Source organism: Salvelinus sp. IW2-2015, linkage group LG5 (assembly GCF_002910315.2).
Source record: "Salvelinus sp. IW2-2015 linkage group LG5, ASM291031v2, whole genome shotgun sequence".
In the NCBI taxonomy this organism is placed as follows: domain Eukaryota; kingdom Metazoa; phylum Chordata; class Actinopteri; order Salmoniformes; family Salmonidae; genus Salvelinus; species Salvelinus sp. IW2-2015.
This window is the reverse complement of record NC_036844.1, coordinates 13,001,962-13,020,215: the sequence shown is the minus strand read 5'-3', so window position 1 is coordinate 13,020,215 and position 18,254 is coordinate 13,001,962. Positions and strand designations below refer to the sequence as shown.

Below are 18,254 nucleotides of genomic sequence, written 5' to 3'. Positions count from 1 at the left end.
TTGCAGTTATTGACACGCTCATACCGGTGCTCCTGGCACCTACTACCATACACCGGTCAAAGGCACTTAAACTTTTTGTCTTGCACATTCACCCTCTGAATGGCACACATACACAATCCATGTCTCAATTGGCTTAAAAATAATTGTTTTGCCTGTTTTCTCCCCTTCGTCTACACTGATTGAAGTAGAGTTAACAAGTGACATCAATAAGGCATAACTTTCACCTGTTAAGTCTGTTATTGAAACAGCAGGTGTTCCTAATGTTTTGGATACTCTGTGTATATCCATTGTTTTTGTCAATTTGTTCAAGCTCATTTACATTTGCTTGGTAATAATTGATTGACATCAATATTCTTTTAAAGCAGATTTAGGTCAGGACTGAGACGAGACCACTCAGGAACACTCAACATCTCTTGGAAAGCCATTCTGGCGTGTCTTTACCTGGACTTTGCTCCTTTCATATTTATTTTGATGCCCAGTCCCTGCCGATGACGAGCATCAAATCAAATGTTATGCCACATACAAGTGTTTAGCAGATGTTATTGCGGGTGTAGCGAAATGCTTGTGTTTCTAGCTCAGACAGTGCAGTTATATTAAACAAGTAATATCTAAAAATACACACAATCTAAAGTAAAATAATGGAATTAAGAATATATAACTATTTAGACGAGCAATTTCAGAGCGACAAGACTTAGATACAGTAGAATAGTATAGAATACAGTATATACATATGAGATGAGTAATGCAAAATGTGTGAAGATTATTAAAGTCACTAGTGTTCCAATTATTAGTGGCCAGTCATTTCAAGTCTATGTATATAGGGCAACAGCCTCTGTGCTAGTGATGGCTATTTAACAGTCAGATGGCCTTGAGATAGAAGCTGTTTTTCAGTCTTGTTCCCAGCTTTGATGCACCTGTACTGACCTCGCATACCCATAACATGATGCTGCCACCATGATACTTGGAAATACTCAATCAACAACATTGCATTCACTCCGTTACTGGCCTGTATGACAAAGTGAAAAGAAAGAAGCCTGTGTTTAATTTTTTTTATTTAAATCCAATCCAAATGATCCATTCTGTTTGCAACAAGGCTGTTAAGTAATACTGCAAGACAACACAGCAAATCATTTAACGTTTTTGCTACAGGGTTGCGTCAAATTCAACAACACGGAGTGAAACCCTATTTTATTTTCATGTATTGTGTTGGCAGCACCATGTTATGGGTATCCTTGTCACCGGCAGGGACTGGGAAGTTTGTCAGGATCAAAAGTAATATGAAAGGACTTTGAGGAAAACCTGCCTCAGTTTTCTGAAAACCTAACCCTGGGATAGTTGTATTTTTCAGCAAGACAATTCTGCATATTTTAATGCCAAAGACACACCAAGAGGTGTTGAGTGGTCTACTCTCAATCCTGACTTAAATATGATTGAAAATCAGAGACGAGGTTTCAATATTGCTGTCCGTCAATGATTCCCAACCTAATGTAATGTGCTTGAGCAATTTTGACGTAAACGATGGCTGTATGTTGCCCTAAGAGTTGTGCAATGTTGGTAGAACCAAATTATTCACAACTGTAATGGCTGCCAAAGGTGCTTCCACCAATTATCTCAGGGGGATGGAGATTTATCCAATTATGTCAGTCATAAAAGAATGTAATTTAAAACATTTTCTATAACTTTCTTTCACTTTGAAAATGTGAAGTAGGTTGTGTAGATCTGTAGGGATTTTTTATTTATTTAATCCCTTTTTAGATTTAATTTTAAGGCAGCAAAATGTGAAAAAATGTCAAGGGTGTGTAGACTTTCTATAGGCACTGTGCATACACACTCACACATAATACTCAATAATTAACTCGTCATACATTTTCTATGTATGCTTTGTTCGATCTCTGTACGGAGATGGCTCCATATAAAAAAATAAAAAAAGATTTCTAAGTAACCCTGCAGAATGGCAGGGTAATCCTTTGATGCTGCTGTTGTGGTTGACTATTCCCAGCTCCTTAGCTCAACATCAATCTCTTTCTCGCCCTCTCTCTCTGCAGAAGCATGCACAAGCTCACCCAGTTGGAGAGGCTGGACTTGGGGAGTAACGAGTTCACTGAAGTGGTGAGTGTCTCTCTGTCCTGCCCTCGGCTGAACCTCAGTAGTCTAAAGTCATTGGCTTCCTGAATGGTTGTAAGTTAATTGAGCTCTCATTTCTCTCCCTTTCTGTCCCTCTCTCTGTGTCTTTCGCTCTCCCCACTCTTTCTCTCCATCCACTCTTTCTCTCACTGTCTCTCCCCACTCTTTCCCTCTCTCGCCCCTACCCCCAGCCTGAGGTATTGGAGCAGCTCACTGGAATCAAAGAGCTGTGGATGGATGGAAACAGACTGACGTTCCTACCAGGGGTAAGATGATAAACTGCCATTCAACTCCCCACAGGCTTATTCTTCCTGTGCACCGTCTGTCCTGTCCTACCTACAGTATGGTGGTAAAACATTCCCCAGAGACACAAACTGTGTGTGAACTCAAAACTGTTCAAGCCAACACAGTACGATATTATTAAAGACGTTTTGCTCCCTGTCCAACGTCATAAGATTCATGTCGCTAATGACGAATCCACAGACCAGTTCATCTGTTGGTTCGACGTCATTGTGTGATCCAAACGATTGTGTTTTGCTGTGGTTCGTCGTCATCAGTACGTGTTGCGTAATGCCTCTCGCTCTCTTTCGCTCATGGAAATGGCCAGCTTGTTTGGTAAATAGGTCATAATTAAAACATTAGCGCCGCAAGCATTTCGACAGCAACCCCGTAATCACAGGCTGTCCCTGGATTAGGATTACTGAATACTGCCTGGCCTCACTGTGGAACATTATTAAAGAATGCCTCATAAACCATGCCTAGGAACACTGCGATGTACACTGCATTTCACTGCGCTAATGTTTGTTATAATGACTTTGAAATGACCTGTTTAATTAAGAAACCAAACGCTTCTCAAAACACGGCAGCCATACCATTATTTCTCCTTTCCTTTTGTCTTTCGTTCATTTCCGTGAAAGCAGGCTCATATTAGGATGTACTTTTGTCGATCTGTTTGTTTGTGTGTACACGTTTGACTATACTTGTGAGTACCAGAAGTCCTCACAAACCAACCAAAATTATTTGAAGTGAGGACATTTTGCTATTTTAGGCTTCAGGGTTAGGGATAATAGGAATCAATATTTGGTCCCCTAAAGTCCCCAGGTATTGTAAGACATAGCTGTGTGTTTGTGTGTGTACTCACGCATGTTTGTGTTCTCCAGAGGCTGGGCACTCTGAAGCAGCTGTCCTACCTGGATGTGTCCAAGAACAACCTGGAGATGGTGGACGAGCAGATCTGTGGCTGTGAGAGCCTGCAGGACCTGCTGCTCTCTAACAACGCACTCACACAGCTGCCCGGATCCATAGGTGAGTGGCTACACACACAGACTGTATATACCCACAGACCCGAAAGATGGACAAAGACCGGCATGAATACACAAACAGTGCCCATCTCTTTACCTCGTGATAAAGGCTGTATGACGAAGCCCAGTGACCAGATACGGGGCCTCTGCCAAGCCATTGTTGATGTGTGTCTAATGAACATCGTTGGTTGTTATTCTGGGGGAGAAGAGGAATATTGGCTTTGATTGAATCTCATTCTGGAATGAATGACTCACCTGGATGCATATTGAAGAAGTGGACTTCCAGAAGCATGTTTCTTCACCAAAGCAGTTTTCTGTTCAATCCATATCACCGTATACATTTWAAAAAATGGTGGATGGAACATCTAAATATCTGATAACATTTTACGGGGATATGTGTTTATGGCAGCCCTCCTGGAATTTTATGTCTAAGCATTCAGCTCTCATTCTGATGAGAGAGATACTCTGCTTTCCCATTAAATAAGATGAAGCAAATGCGTACAGCTGGATTCAGTAAGCAATTTATTAAGCCCCAAGCGATGGCCGTAAAGCCAGTTTCAGTATTGTTGGTGGTATTAATTATTAATCTGTTGCATTACTGTAATGCATACTCTTTTGGTGATCCAGCTGAGAATCAGAATCGATTTGTGTGTGCAGTGTGCTGTTACCTAATGTATTATGTATCTTTATCTCTCTCGTCCTACCGCTCTCTTATTCACTCTCTCTACCCCTCTTTTCTATTTCTTCCTCCTTCCCTCCCTCCTCCTCTTCCTCCTTCCATCCCTCCCTCCCTCTCAGGCTCCCTGAAGAAACTAACCGCCCTGAAAGTGGATGAGAACCAGCTCATGTATCTGCCCGACTCTGTCGGAGGGTGAGTTCTACTATAGCCATAGTTTTAAAACAACCAGACCCATCCTGATTGGTTCACATTGATCCTCATCCAATCATATCATAGAACGCTGCAGTACAGTACACCAATATAGGGCTAGGTTTGATTAATTGACCTAAGCCCTTTGTCCCATCGACCTCATTCTTCACATGTGCCCGATATGAGACGATTCACGGTTGTCAGTGATTGTAGTGGTTGAGGCGTTAGTCCCAATGATTTAGTTGAGTGAACTAATCCTGACTGCTCTATTGTGGATGGGTACAATGGTCATCCCTGACCCCAGGAACCTCCTAAAACCTTATTGACAGATTAAAGCCGCCGTTTAAGTCTGCTTCGCCAATACTCAACTACTTACGATAGGTTAGGCCAGTTGTTGGCAGTTGACTGCTGTTTCCTGGTGACACGGAAGTCAATACAGGCTGGGAGTTGACCAAGTTTAGATTTGACCTCTGTGGAAGAAAAGGAAAAGCCGCACACTCTAATTTACCAACGTAAGACTTGAACTCTGACTACAGACGTGATCGTCTGTATGGAGCAACAAGGACAAATTACATTTTAATCCATCAACATAGTATGTGTGGTTTTGTTTCCCGACATTGCCAATTACCCTGTATGTTAGCTTGTATTTCCTGGTCCGGGATTAGGAAAAGTTTCTTGGCGGGATTATAAATATGTGATTGCAAGGGGAACCGTGGTTTAATCCCAGACCAGGATTGTAAAGCAAACTGAGTAAATGCATTTAATCTTGTATTTCATTCAATTTGCTTTAGATCTTGAGTTGTATTCGATGTCCTACACTCTTGTTTGTTCCTGGTCTTGACTTCTGAGCAGCGGAATCAGATTCCTCTCTTTACTCGGTTGCTATAGAGCAGGTATTCCCAAACTGGGGTATGTGCAATGCCGTCGGGGGTACGCCAAATACAAATGTGATTCACATTGTAAAAAATAAAATGTATTATTATTAATTTTTTTCCTTCACATTTTCAAACAGTATATGTATTTTTTCCAACGGGGCTATACATTTGGATGAGGTATTTTTCTCGCCTGAGTAGTCTCGTTTCACTGCCAAAAATAAAATTAAACCATCTAGTGTTCAGCGAGATAACAATACAATGTCAAATATATATTAACCGTTACTCTCTCGCGGGAAACCTTCACTCTTGCGCAGACATTTAGAAACTAAACATGACAATTTGAAAAATAAGCCTCATGAGTTTTCTGAGCGAGAATAAAGACATGTATAAAAGCAAGAGATACCATTAATAAGAAGGGGCTATAAGCTTATTTTATGGTGAGCTACCGAGTGGCTAAGACAGGCAAGCCTCATACTATTGTGGAGGACTTAATTCTTCCTGCTGCTGCAGATATGGCTGGGACAATGCTGGGGAAAAGGCCCAAAAAACTATACAGACAATGCCGCCATCAAACAACAGTGTTTCACGACGCATCACTGTCATGGCAGGAGATGTTTTGAAACAATTACTGCTTCGCATACAAGCCAGTGAATATTATGCGTTACAGCTGGATGACAGACGTGTCGGGCCCGTGTCCTGGTATATGTCCGTTGCGTTTATGGGCGGTCAGTTAAGGAAGACATCCTCTTTCGCAAACCACTGGAAACCAGGACAACGTGAGAGGATATTTTTAAAGTACTGGGCAGCTTTGTGACATCAAATGGACTTTGGTGGTCAAGATGTTCTGGTATGTACTGATGATGTAAAAGCCATGACAGGGAAACATAGTGGAGTGGTAACGCGTGTGCAAGCAGTTACTCCCTAACTCAAGCTGACGGACAATGTCAAATGTGATATAGCAAAGCATCTGAGTGAGCTGGGTGTGCAACGCCGCAGGCAATTTCCCAAAACGGATGACACAAACAACTGGATTCATTATCCCTTTCATGCCCTGCCTCAGTCCACGTACTGATATCTGAACAAGAGAGCCTCATCTAAATTGCAACAAGTGGTTCTGTGAAAATGTAATTTAATCAGAAGCCACTGCCAGATTTCTGGATAGGGCTGCGCTCAGAGTTTCTTGGCAAATCGTGCTGTTAAGATACTGATGCCTTTTGCAACCACATACATATGTGAAAGTGGATTCTCGGCCGTCATTAGCATGAAAACTAAGTACAGGCACAGACTGTGTGTGAAATGATTTAAGACGAAGACTCTCTCCAATACAACCCAACATTGCAGAGTTATGCGCATCCTTTCAAGCACACCATTCTCGTTAATCTGGTGAGTTATTCACTATTTTTGATTAACAAAAAAGGTTTTATATGTAAGATGGCTAAATAAAGTGCAAAATTATTCATTATTATTATATTATTATTTGTGCCCTGGTCCTGTAAGAGCTCTGTCACTTCCCATGAGCCCGGTTGTGACAAAAACTCACACTGATTCTTATGTTTTAATACATGTATTGTATCGTATTGTTTGTGTGGCAGGCTTAAATGATGGCAAAAAACAACATTTTAGAGTGCGCTGACCCTGGTGCTAGAGGTGGTACACAGCTGGAGGTTGAATGTTTGAAGGGGGTACAGGACTATAAAAAGTTTGGGAACCACTGCATAGAGAATATGGAGAATGATAATACTAGAACACAAGTTGTTCTCCTCTATCAGCTATTTTTATCCCACAGCCTTTGGTGACTGGCCAGTAAGCAGCAGGTCCATCTCACTTTGCCTTTAGAAAAGCGTGCATTTACATTTTTAATGGCGCAGAAATCGCCAGCTGCCAGCCTTTTCTCCTATCTTCTCTGTTTTCAATAGAACTTTATTGTCCGTTTTTCTGAGATTTGTTTTCTGCCTTTTCCCAACCCATGCATGCACGCACACGCGTACACACACACACATACTGAGGCACAGGGTCAGCTGTGCTGACAGGACACGTACTCAGAGCATGCGCTGACCAGCTATTCACTGACATTTTCAACCTCTCCCTGACCCAGTCTGTAATACGTTCATGTTTCAAGCAGTCCCCAAGAGCGCCAAGGTAACCTGTCTAAATGACTATCGCCCGTAGCACTCACATCTGTAGCCATGAAATGCTTGTAAAGGCTGGTCATGGCRCACATCAACACCATCATCTCAGACACCCTGGACCCACTCCAATTCGCATACCGCCCCAACAGATCCACAGATGACGCAATCTCTATTGGACTCCACACTGCCCTCTCCCACCTGAACAAGAGGAACACCTGTGTGAGAATGCTGTTCATTGACTACAGCTCAGTTTTCAACACCATAGTGCCCTGCAAGATCATCACTAAGCTAAGGACCCTGGGGCTAAACACCTCCATCAGCAACTGGATCCTGGACTTCCTGATGGGCCGCCCCCAGGTGGTGAGGGTAGGCAACAACACATCCGCCACACTGACCCACAGCACGGGGAGGTCGCTCAGGGGTGCATGCTTAGCCCCCTCCTGTACTCCCTGTTCACCTAACACTATTATTAAGTTTCCTGACGACATGCCGGTGGTAAGCCTGATCACCGACGATGATGAGGCAGCCTATAGGAGGAGGTCAGTGACCGGACAGTGTGGGGCCAGGACAACATTTCCCTCAAAGTCAGCAAGACAAAGGAAGTAATCGTGGACTACAGAAAACGGAGGCATGAGCATGCCCCCGTCCACATCGACGGGCTTGTAGATGAGCAGGTCGAGAGCTTCAAGTTCCTCGGTGTCCACATCATTAAGGAATTAACATGGTCCACACACACCAACACAGTCCTGAAGAAGACGCGACATCACCTCTTCCCCCTCAAGAGGCTGAAAGGGTTTTTGGCATGGGCCATCAGATCCTCTAATAGTTCTACAGATGCACCATTGAGATCGTCTTGACTGGCTAATCACCACTTGGTATTGCAACTGCTTGGTATCCGACCGCTGGGTACATCACTGGGGCCGAGTTCCCTGCCATCGGGGCGGCAGTTAGCCTAGTGGTTAGAGCGTTGGGCCAGTAACCGAAAGGTTGCTAGATCGAATCACTGAGCTGTCAAGGCAGTTAACCCACCGTTCCTAGGCCGTCATTGTAAACGAGAATTTGTTCATAACTGACTTGCCTAGATAAATAAAGGTTAAATATAAAAAATATATATAAAAAAATCCATGACCTCTATACCAGGAACTCCAGCCACCCAAGTCAGACAGTTCTTTCTGCTACCGCGTGTGAAGCGGCATAAATACAGCAAGACTTGAACCAACAGGACCATGAACAGCTTCTACCCACAAGCCGTAAGACTGCTAAATAGTTAAACAAATAGCTACCTGGACTATCTGCATTGACCCTTTTTTACTCATACGCTGCTGCTACTGTTTATCTATCCTGTTGCCTAATCACTTTACCTCTAGCTACAGTACCAGTCAAAAGTTTGGACACACATACTCATTCCAGGGTTTTTCTTTATTTGTACTATTTTCTACATTGTGAAACTAACTATGAAATAACACATATGGAGTCATGTAGTAACCAAAAAAGTGTTGAAAAATCTAAATATATGTTATATTTGATATTCTTCTAAGTAGCCACCCTTTGCCTTGATGACAGCTTTGCACACTCTTGGCAGTTTTGATGTCTTCACTATTATTCTACAATGTAGAAAATAATATATATATATWTTTTTTTAAACTTGAATGAGTAGGTGTGTCCAAACTTTTGACCTTTACTGTGTATGTACATATCTACCTCAATTACCTCGTACCCCTGCACATCGACTCGGTACTGGTACCCCGTGTTTATAGCCAAGTTATATTTACGCATTGTGTATTCCTTGTCATTATTTTTGTAGTATTTTTCCAATTCAATTTTTTCTCTGCATTGTTGGGAAGGGCCCTTAAGTAAGCATTTCACTGTTAGTCTACACCTGTTGTTTACGAAGCATATGACAAATACAATTATTTGATTTGATTGCAGCGCCCCTGTAATGCCTTCTGGCCTACCGGTGACCAGGGTTCTAAATTAATATTTTTCATTGGTATCACTGGTGCTCCCAAATTGTAGTTAGTAGCAAATGTTTTATTGATTTGAGATAGCCTATATGAAGTCTAGCTACTTTTGAAGAACATGTTGTGTTCTAGAAATGAATATGTAACACTGTAAATACTTCAGTTTATTATAAAAGCTCAAATGTTGATGCGAATACCTGTCATTTAAATTACGAAGTCATTTGTGCAATATAAGATTCTACATTGTGTAAAATCACGATTTTGGGTAACGGCTTGCACGTAGTTTTAGAACGGCCCACGACATGGTTTATGAATGTAAAATGTGGTTTTGAGAGGAAGGTTTTTATTTGTTAATATGGATCCGATCCTTTGCCCTGTTTGGGCTAGAAGCAAGCTGTTTTCGCTGTAGTAATTGTGCAACCATGATGCTAACGAATCTGCACTTTGTTTTTCCTTTAGGGCACTCGGAAACAATGGTACAGCGAAGCCTTATCATTACAACAATTATTATCTGGGAGATGGTCTTTTGGGTGCACAGTGCTCCCAACATGAAACTGCTGGTCGCATGGCAACGTATTTGGTCGCATATGCTTACTCTGGCTTAATCTAATGTAGCTGGCATATAATAAACGTCTGAAACTAGATTCGCCCCCCCCCCACATACTGGTCTTGACGAGAAGGAAACAAAAACTTTCGGGGTTCTCTCCTGCACTGTTCATCCAATCCAGTAAATGTGGAGGAAGAGTGAAGATTGAGTGTCGCCTTGATAACGTCCAAAAGTGGAAGTCGAGTCACAGGCTCTCTTTCCATTTCCCCTCAAGAACCGGAACATCCAGTTGTTGGGACCTCAGCAGAGGCTACTCTGGCTCAACTCCAGCTTAAATTTCACATGTGAAACATCTATCCGCAGACGCAGTATGTCTTTTTTGTATTAATGCTGGAATAAAAACACCAGATATATTCAGTGTATGCTAGCATGAGAAAAACAGAATAATGAGAACCAGATACAGTATGGAAGAGTTTTGGATGTAGAGTAACCTCTTCTCCAGCGAGTCTTCCAGTCACAGAATAATCGTTCACTCTTTTTTCATGATATGCCGTGTAGTGCAGTCCGAGATAGTTATGGCAGCTGAGTCAGTCAGAAAATAGGACATTTGACAGGGGATAAAGATTCCAAGGACTGTTGGCTAGTTCGAGCAGGAAAAATACATTTTTTAGGACTTCCCTCACTATGGTATAAAGCTGTCTCCTGTCCCTCGTGATAAAATGCCTCTAGAATGAATAATTCAACCAAAGCCCTCTCCACACTAAACACCTATTTTCTCTTCTCCTCGTCCTTTCCCTCTGTTTCTTCTTCCTCCTCTTGTTCCACCTCTGTAGGCTGGCAGCCCTGGATGAGCTGGACTGTAGTTTTAACGAGATTGAGGCTCTGCCCTCCTCCATCGGACAGTGTGTCAGCATACGCACCTTCGCCGCTGACCACAACTTCCTCACACAGCTGCCCCCAGAGGTGAGCATTGGAGTCCCACGCAGTGTGTTTACGAGTGCCGGTTTGTGTTATGTGCACGCTGTGCTGTGTGCTTATGTACAAAACATAAATTGTGTGTGTGTGTTTCACATCAACTTATCGTGTCCGGCCCCAGCTGTGTGCTGATTTCCTATCCCTCTGTCCTATCCCTCTTATCTGCACATCAGATGGGCAGCTGGAAGAATGCCACCGTGTTGTTCCTGCACTCCAACAAGCTGGAGTCTCTGCCCGAGGAGATGGGAGACATGACCAAGCTCAAGGTCATCAACCTCAGTGACAACAAGTGAGTCTAGCCTCCTGTCTCTACTCCTCCCGTCTCAGCCGGGTGGCAGTCCAGTCAGATTGTCGATGCAATCTGGAAAGCAGCCAGATAGGCAGGAGATCAGAGTTGATGGGGCCTCTTTTATTGAGAAAGTCTGTCATTCTTCATCACGCAGTCTTATCCAGGTTCGGCGCAACTCTCCCATGTCACATCCCCCCTCGTCACTACCATCTCAACCCGCTACACTCCTTATCCCAGCTAAGATGGGGGAACGTTAATCACATTAAACATGGGTTACAAATGAGTATAGGCATTGTTGAAAATATGACTGCAGTGAAAATTAATCTGTAGTACTAGTGGGGTGGAGGCAGCACATTTGTCAGGGTTGAATGGAGAGTCACAGACGCTGCAGGAGAGGCTACGCATACACTCTAAACCCCCCCCCCCCCCCCCCCCAGGGAGGRGTCACACATTTCCACTCACAGTATTTACTTTACTTAGCCTGGTTCACATGCAGCTGAAATGGAGATGTTATGGATAAAACAAATGGTTGAACATCCATATGTGGTACCATGGCAAAAGCCCAAGCTTCACAGCATCACGTTAACCCAATCTTTAATCCGTGGAACTTGACGACACAATGTATTATTGCAACTTTCGCTTATGTGTTGCTGTGAACATCACTCAAATCAATTTGATCTCCTCTAACTTTTCCCATTGGTTCTGGTGTTCTCAGAGGGTTTCATTGGAGCGCTCGAACAGTCGACACACAAGTTTAACACAGTAGTTAAAATGGGTACCGGTCTACCAGCTGCTCCCTTTATTGTGCAAAGCCACTCTACTGTTGCCACACGGTGCCTTGTAAAACATGTCCATCCAGCTTATTGGAACCAGCGCTGGCACCAGAGCAATCTCTCTGCTGCGTCCGCCACCAAAGTGGATTATATAAGGCGCTGAAAAAACACACACACGGGCTGTGTGTGTCAACAATGGAGAAAAAATTATCAGAATGCATTCCCCCACTTTGCACACATTTACCCAAACTCCCGGAGACCCTGGAAGTAAATCATTGTTGAATAATGATACAGGAGTTAAAGCCTTGAACCAGGAAGATAACGTTTGGACCAGGAAGATTGAGTGGATTGATTTCAGACACTCACAAAACCTCCATCAGGAAGGAATAGGGGTTATTTCCAGGTGTTTTTCCAGGCATGGCCACACACACTAGCCGCTCCAGTCCTCTCACTGCCAGCAGCACTAAATAGATTTTACCATGACTCAGCAGTAACCCTGTAACCTGCTGTAAATGAGTTCCTATCCTCCAGTTTTTACAGCGAGAAAGAGACCTGTTTATTACCCCGGGACCACTTATTTCTCATTCCCACTTTGGCCTTGGAGACATATTTGACACAGCACCTGTTTCCTACCTGTTCAAGATGTAATCAAATCAAGCTTTATTTATACAGCATATTTCAGACATGGAATGCAACTCAATGTGCTTCACAGGAAGAAACAAATAAAAATCTTACTGGAACATTTTTACTACACAACAAACATAAGAGGATAGTCTATCTGATTTTCTGTGCCCTTTAAAAAGTTATCCTGTAGACGTTAGACAATAGCACTTAAAGATTTGGGCCGTTATTAATATCGGACAGCAGTATCTGTAAAATTAAGTGTTGTTTAAGTTGTTATGGATACGTAATATTACACCCTATTCTCTAAATAGTGCTTTTCGTTGTCAGTTTATATCTGTCCCATATCTTTCTCGGGTCGGTAATGTGCAGGGTGACTTTAACTGTAATACTCTGTCTCCAGGTTGAGGAATCTTCCCTACAGCTTCACCAAGCTCAACCAGATGACTGCTATGTGGCTGTCTGAGAACCAGGTGTGTACACAGCATCTTGGCTTTCACCTCCACTATGGGGCTTTCAGTGCTTCGTACTGTATTCCATATAGGCTTATTTCTTTACTCGTGGGGAAATCTCTGTTCATTGTTTGAATGGACCATCAAGGTGCTTGTTGTATGACCCTCTTGTTTCAAAAGCCTCCCTGCAGTGTCATGAGAATTGTAATTGTAATCTGTAATTGAATGTCTGACACACACAGACACACACACACACGTGGTCTCTGAGATGTTCTCAAACGTGTGGGAGCCAGTGCACTTCCATGTCGCTCTACTTCTCAAACGGCGTAATAAAACCATGTCAAACCCCTACAGTAACTCCAGATACCATGCCATGGCATATTTCATTTTGTGATTATTTAGGCCTAACGATCAGCCAATGCTGACGGAGGCATTGATGGCTTTACCCACTGTTACCTCACACACAATGGTGGTCATTGTGGAAAGCATGGCGATTGGTGGTCATTTTCTGGGGCAAGAAAACGAGCGACCCAAGTATAGTGGTGCAACCCGCCGCTCCCGACAGCCAGCCATGGACTAATCCCATTGGACACAGTACAACCCGCCAAAACTCAGATTAAAGGTAATAAAACACTTCCATGGCGACTAATCCTGCAGACACACCATATGGCACAGAGGGCCTTTCTCCAAAGCTGAAAAGTGAAAGCCGCTGATAGTTCGCTGTGCTGAGAAGATTTGACCAGAGAGGGAGAAGCGCTCTCTAAAACAAAACAAGCATGTCTTGGTTGAGTGGCTTCCAGTGCATTCAGAAAGTATTCAGACCCCTTCCCCTTTTCCACATTTTGTTACGTTACAGCCTTATTCTAAACTAGTTTAAATTACTTTTTTCCTCATCAAACTACACACAATACCCCATAATGACAAAGCGAAAACAGGTTTTTAGGATTTCTTGCAAATGTGTTAAAAATTCAAAATATTTTTTTTACTTATTTACATAAGTATTCAGACCCTTTCCTATGAGACTTTAAATTGAGCTCAGCTGCATCCTGTTTCCTTTGATCATCCTTGATGTTTCTACAACTTGATTGGTGTCCACCTGTGGTAAATTAAATTGATTGGACATGTTTTGGAAAGGCACACACCTGTCGATATAAGGTCCCACAGTTGACAGTGCATGTCAGAGCAAAAACCAAGCCATGAGGTTGAAGGCATTGTCCGTAGAGCTCCAAGACAGGATTGTGCTGAGGCCCAGATCTGGGGAAGGGTACCAAAACATTTCTGCAGCATTGAAGGTCCCCAAGAACACAGTGGCCTCCATCATTCTTAAATGGAAGAAGTTTGGAACCACGGCCAAACTGAGTAATCTGGGGAGAAGGGACTTGGTCAGGGAGGTGACCAAGAACCCGATGGTCACTCTGACAGAGCTCCAGAGTTTCTCTGTAGAGTTGGTTGTCCTTCTGGAAGGTTCTCCCATCTCTGCAACACTCCACCAATCAGGCCTTTATGGTAGAGTGGCCAGATGGAAGCCACTCCTCAATAAAAGGCACATGACAGCCCGCTTGGAGTTTGCCAAATGGTACCTAAAGACTCTGACCATGAGAAACAAGATTCTGAACTAAACGTTTTTTTAAATATTTTGCTGCAATGACACACTTAGTTATCTACCCACCTTGTTCCTTTCCTTTTAGCATGTGCATCTAGTAAGTACACCATCATGCTTTTGGGATACTTTCAGATTCCACAATGATTCTTTAGTTGTGGACACATCACCACACTCCCTCTCTTGCCTCCCTCTCTTGCTCTTGGTCCTCAAGTCACCTTGATTTAGCACCTGTTTTTTTTATTAGTTTCGTTATGAAAATATTTATGAACTCCATGACAGTAGCTAAAGCAAGGGGCTATAGCAGCACACAAGTAGACTACAAATGCATGCTGGGCCGGGCATGCCCTGAGCTCGTGAAGGGAGCGAAATTGGAGCGGGCGAGAAGGCCGACACTCCATCCTTTGGGAATCTCGCTCCACGCTCCAGTCAAATTGGGCACGCTCCGCTCACATACTGCGGAGACATGAGCGTCTCGTCATTAGATACAAATCTCTGGTGTAAATGGGAAGGTGCAAACGGCACAGAAGGAGCGAAGGAGACGAGACCAAAAAGACAACACGAGAACTAGCGGACATAAAGGCTCATAAAAACAAAAGATTACTTGATTCTTGCGATACAGGCATTTGGAATATCACGTAAAAACATGCATTCAAATAAATGTGATATTGCCCAGCCCTGTCACACCAGGACTCCTCCAAAGAAATACAGCTCTGATCATCTCCTAATGTTACTGTCCTTTAGTAGGTTTGGAAACCAAATGAAATGGATTATTTCCACCAGTGAATGTTTGTTACTAGTTACCACAGCCACAAAAATCATAAATTCCGCCTATTTCTACAATTTCTCGTAAATTGTGATTTGAAACCTAACCTTAACCACACTGCAAATGTTATACCTAACCTTAAATGAAGACCAAAAATGCAAATATTTGTTTTGACTTTGTGGCTGTGGTAACTAGTGACAACCCCAGGGAATACATATCCATAAAAGATTCCTATGACTGTCCTCTCCCTTGCTTATTTGACAAACTATTACTTGGCAAGGAATTGTGTTTTCCTGACAGTTTTCATAAGCCATAAGGATGTTCAACATTTACTCTTATAGCACTGTCTTGTATTGTCTCTTTCTCTCTCCCCCCACAGTCGAAGCCCCTCATCCCTCTGCAGAAGGAGGACGATCCAGAGACCCACAAGACGGTACTCACCAACTACATGTTCCCCCAGCAGACCAGGACAGAGGACTGTGAGTACTAGACAACCTAGTCTTAGACTAATACTTATGCCTACTATCTGTGGAGTAGGCTCTGTTCTCTTTTACAATACATCCTACACTAGACAACCTAGACCAGGGGTCGTCCCCCCCCCKAAAAAAATAAAGTATTAAGGGAGCCCCATATAAAAATCCAAGCCCTTTTCAAGCTCAATAGAGGCAATATCTGATTTTCAGCACCACGAATAGCAGTCGGATCAAATTACCACAGAATCTGACACAGCGGCTGTCTGGTGAAGTTGCAGGGAGAATTGAATCTCGTGAAAATACTGTAAATATGCTGCAGGAGAGATGTTATTTTTTTTATTTAAAAACCTAACAACAAAGAAAATATTGGTCTTCGGTAATTATTTGAAATACCCACATCAAGCCCCGCAAGACATTGAATAATGAAACCCAGATACACAACTATTATAATCAAACAGAAGGTTTGATTGTAATCAATATTTTATTATACTGTGTAGGGTGGCCCAGCCCCCAAAGTGACTCTTTACACTCTATTGAAAAGGTGTTATTGTCTTCTCAGAAAATCAGCCTTCTGTGTTGCTCTTGCCATCCTCCATTGTCTAACACCTCTGGGTAGGTTCTGGTGTGATAACATCCTGTAGGTCTGATATCTGATTGGAAGTTAACTCAACAGTAACGCTATTGGTCAACAACTCAGATTTGGAATCCAAGCAACTTTATCAAGGGGTCTTGGATACATTGTCCCTTTGTTCCTGACCTGGTTGAGAGAATGCCAAGAGTGTGCAAAGCTGTCATCAAGGCAAAGGGTGGCTACTTTGAAGAATATCAAATATATTTTGATTTGTTAAACACTTTTTTGGTTACTACATGATTCTTTATGTGTTATTTCATAGTTTGATATCTTCACTATTATTCTGCAATGTATAAAATAGTAACAAATAAAGAGAACCCATTGAATGAGTAGTGTCCAAACGTTTGACTGGTACTGTATATATATGTATATATTACATCTATAAATAGCCAGGGAGTTGCAAGGTGGTTGATGCGCATGCGGCTCAAGAGCAGCGTGTTGCTGACTTAGACTAATACTAAAAAGATCTGCCGTAGGCTCAGTCCTGTTCAAACATCTTGACAATGCATCTCTCCTCGAGATAATCACATATAGTATGTGTTTAGATACACGAATGCCATGTTTCCCCTCCGAATACTTTCATCAATCGAATAGAACTGGGCCACCATCGATGTCAGTCACGGCCTACTCTGAGGAGGAGGACCGTGTAGAAACACTATCCGTTACCCCTCCCTCTCTGCACCTGTTACCTTGGGCGCTAGGTGTACTGTTACATCAGTTAGCCAGCCTGCTCTCTCTGACCTCCTGTCGGTTCGAGGATACTACAGGTTAGATATTTTCTTTTCTTTAGCTGATTTAGCTTGACATTTCAACGGGGCTGGGTGGACAAGGCTTGCACTTTTGGGATAGCTCCATTTGTTTCCTTGCGCCATGCAAGCTAGATCAAGTGCAAAGAGAAGGAAAAACTATTTAAATCCACATCTGGTAGTGACTCTTTCTCACCTATGACTTTTTTAAAATAATGAACAAGCAGAATCAGTGATCAGGAGAGGCACAGGTGCTAGCTCTTGGAGGGGAAATAGTGAATCCGTTATTTGTGCACTGCTTTTGCATTACAATTTGCTTTTGTGGCATCCGCAAGATCTACTCAGCCGCTTAATTGGAACGACCAGGGGTCGTCAAAAGTGTTGTGGAAGCCGCATAAGAAATCCGAGCCCTTTTCAAGCGCAATAGCGGCAATTTCATAATTTTTTGCACCACGAATAGCAGTCGGATCAAATTACCATGAAGTCTGACACAGCGGCTGTCTGGTGAAGTTGGAGGGAGAATTAAATCTCGTGAAAATACTGAAAATATGCCACAGGAGTGATGTTACTTTTGGATTTAAAAACCTACCACTGAAGGAAATATTGTATACAACAGGTATAGATAGACCTTACAGTGAAATGCTTACTTACATGCCCTTAACCAACAATGCAGTTTTAAGAAAATACCAAAATGAAAAAAAGGAAGAGATAAGAATAACAAATAATTAAAGAGCAGCAGTAAATAACAATAGCGAGGCTATGTACAGGGGGTACTGGTGTCGAAGTAATTGAGGTAATATATACATGTAAAACATGTAGGTAGAGTTAGTAAAGTGACTATGCATAGATAATAACAGAGTAGCAGCCGTGTAGAAGGGGGGCAAATCATCGGGTCCTGGATGGCAGGAAGCTTGGCCCCGGTGATGAACTGAGCTGTACGCACTAGCTCCTATTGTTTGCCTATACAGAGGTAAATCTCCAAAATTGAAACTAAATAGATTCTGGAGGGAGAGAGACTAAAACGTCTTAACCTGTTTCCTAGCAACACTACTTTTGTACTACTCTGAAGTGGAATCTTTGCGTCGAGCGCAGCCCAGGCTTAGAGAAAACTGGTCCGGAAACA

At 42.7% G+C, this 18,254-nt stretch overlaps 1 protein-coding gene across 5 annotated transcripts in view; it reads left to right on the top strand.

Annotated features, from left to right (window-relative positions):
• Positions 1-18,254, top strand: part of LOC111963937 (erbin) — a 90,024-nt gene that overhangs the window by 53,524 nt on the left and 18,246 nt on the right. For all 5 annotated transcript variants that reach the window (XM_070443563.1, XM_023987535.2, XM_023987534.2 and 2 more), the window contains exons 7-14: positions 2,046-2,109; positions 2,316-2,390; positions 3,285-3,429; positions 4,224-4,296; positions 10,639-10,768; positions 10,954-11,069; positions 12,867-12,936; positions 15,661-15,760. In XM_070443563.1, coding sequence (XP_070299664.1) covers positions 2,046-2,109; positions 2,316-2,390; positions 3,285-3,429; positions 4,224-4,296; positions 10,639-10,768; positions 10,954-11,069; positions 12,867-12,936; positions 15,661-15,760 — 773 coding nt within the window. The remainder of the gene's footprint in view (positions 1-2,045; positions 2,110-2,315; positions 2,391-3,284; positions 3,430-4,223; positions 4,297-10,638; positions 10,769-10,953; positions 11,070-12,866; positions 12,937-15,660; positions 15,761-18,254) is intronic.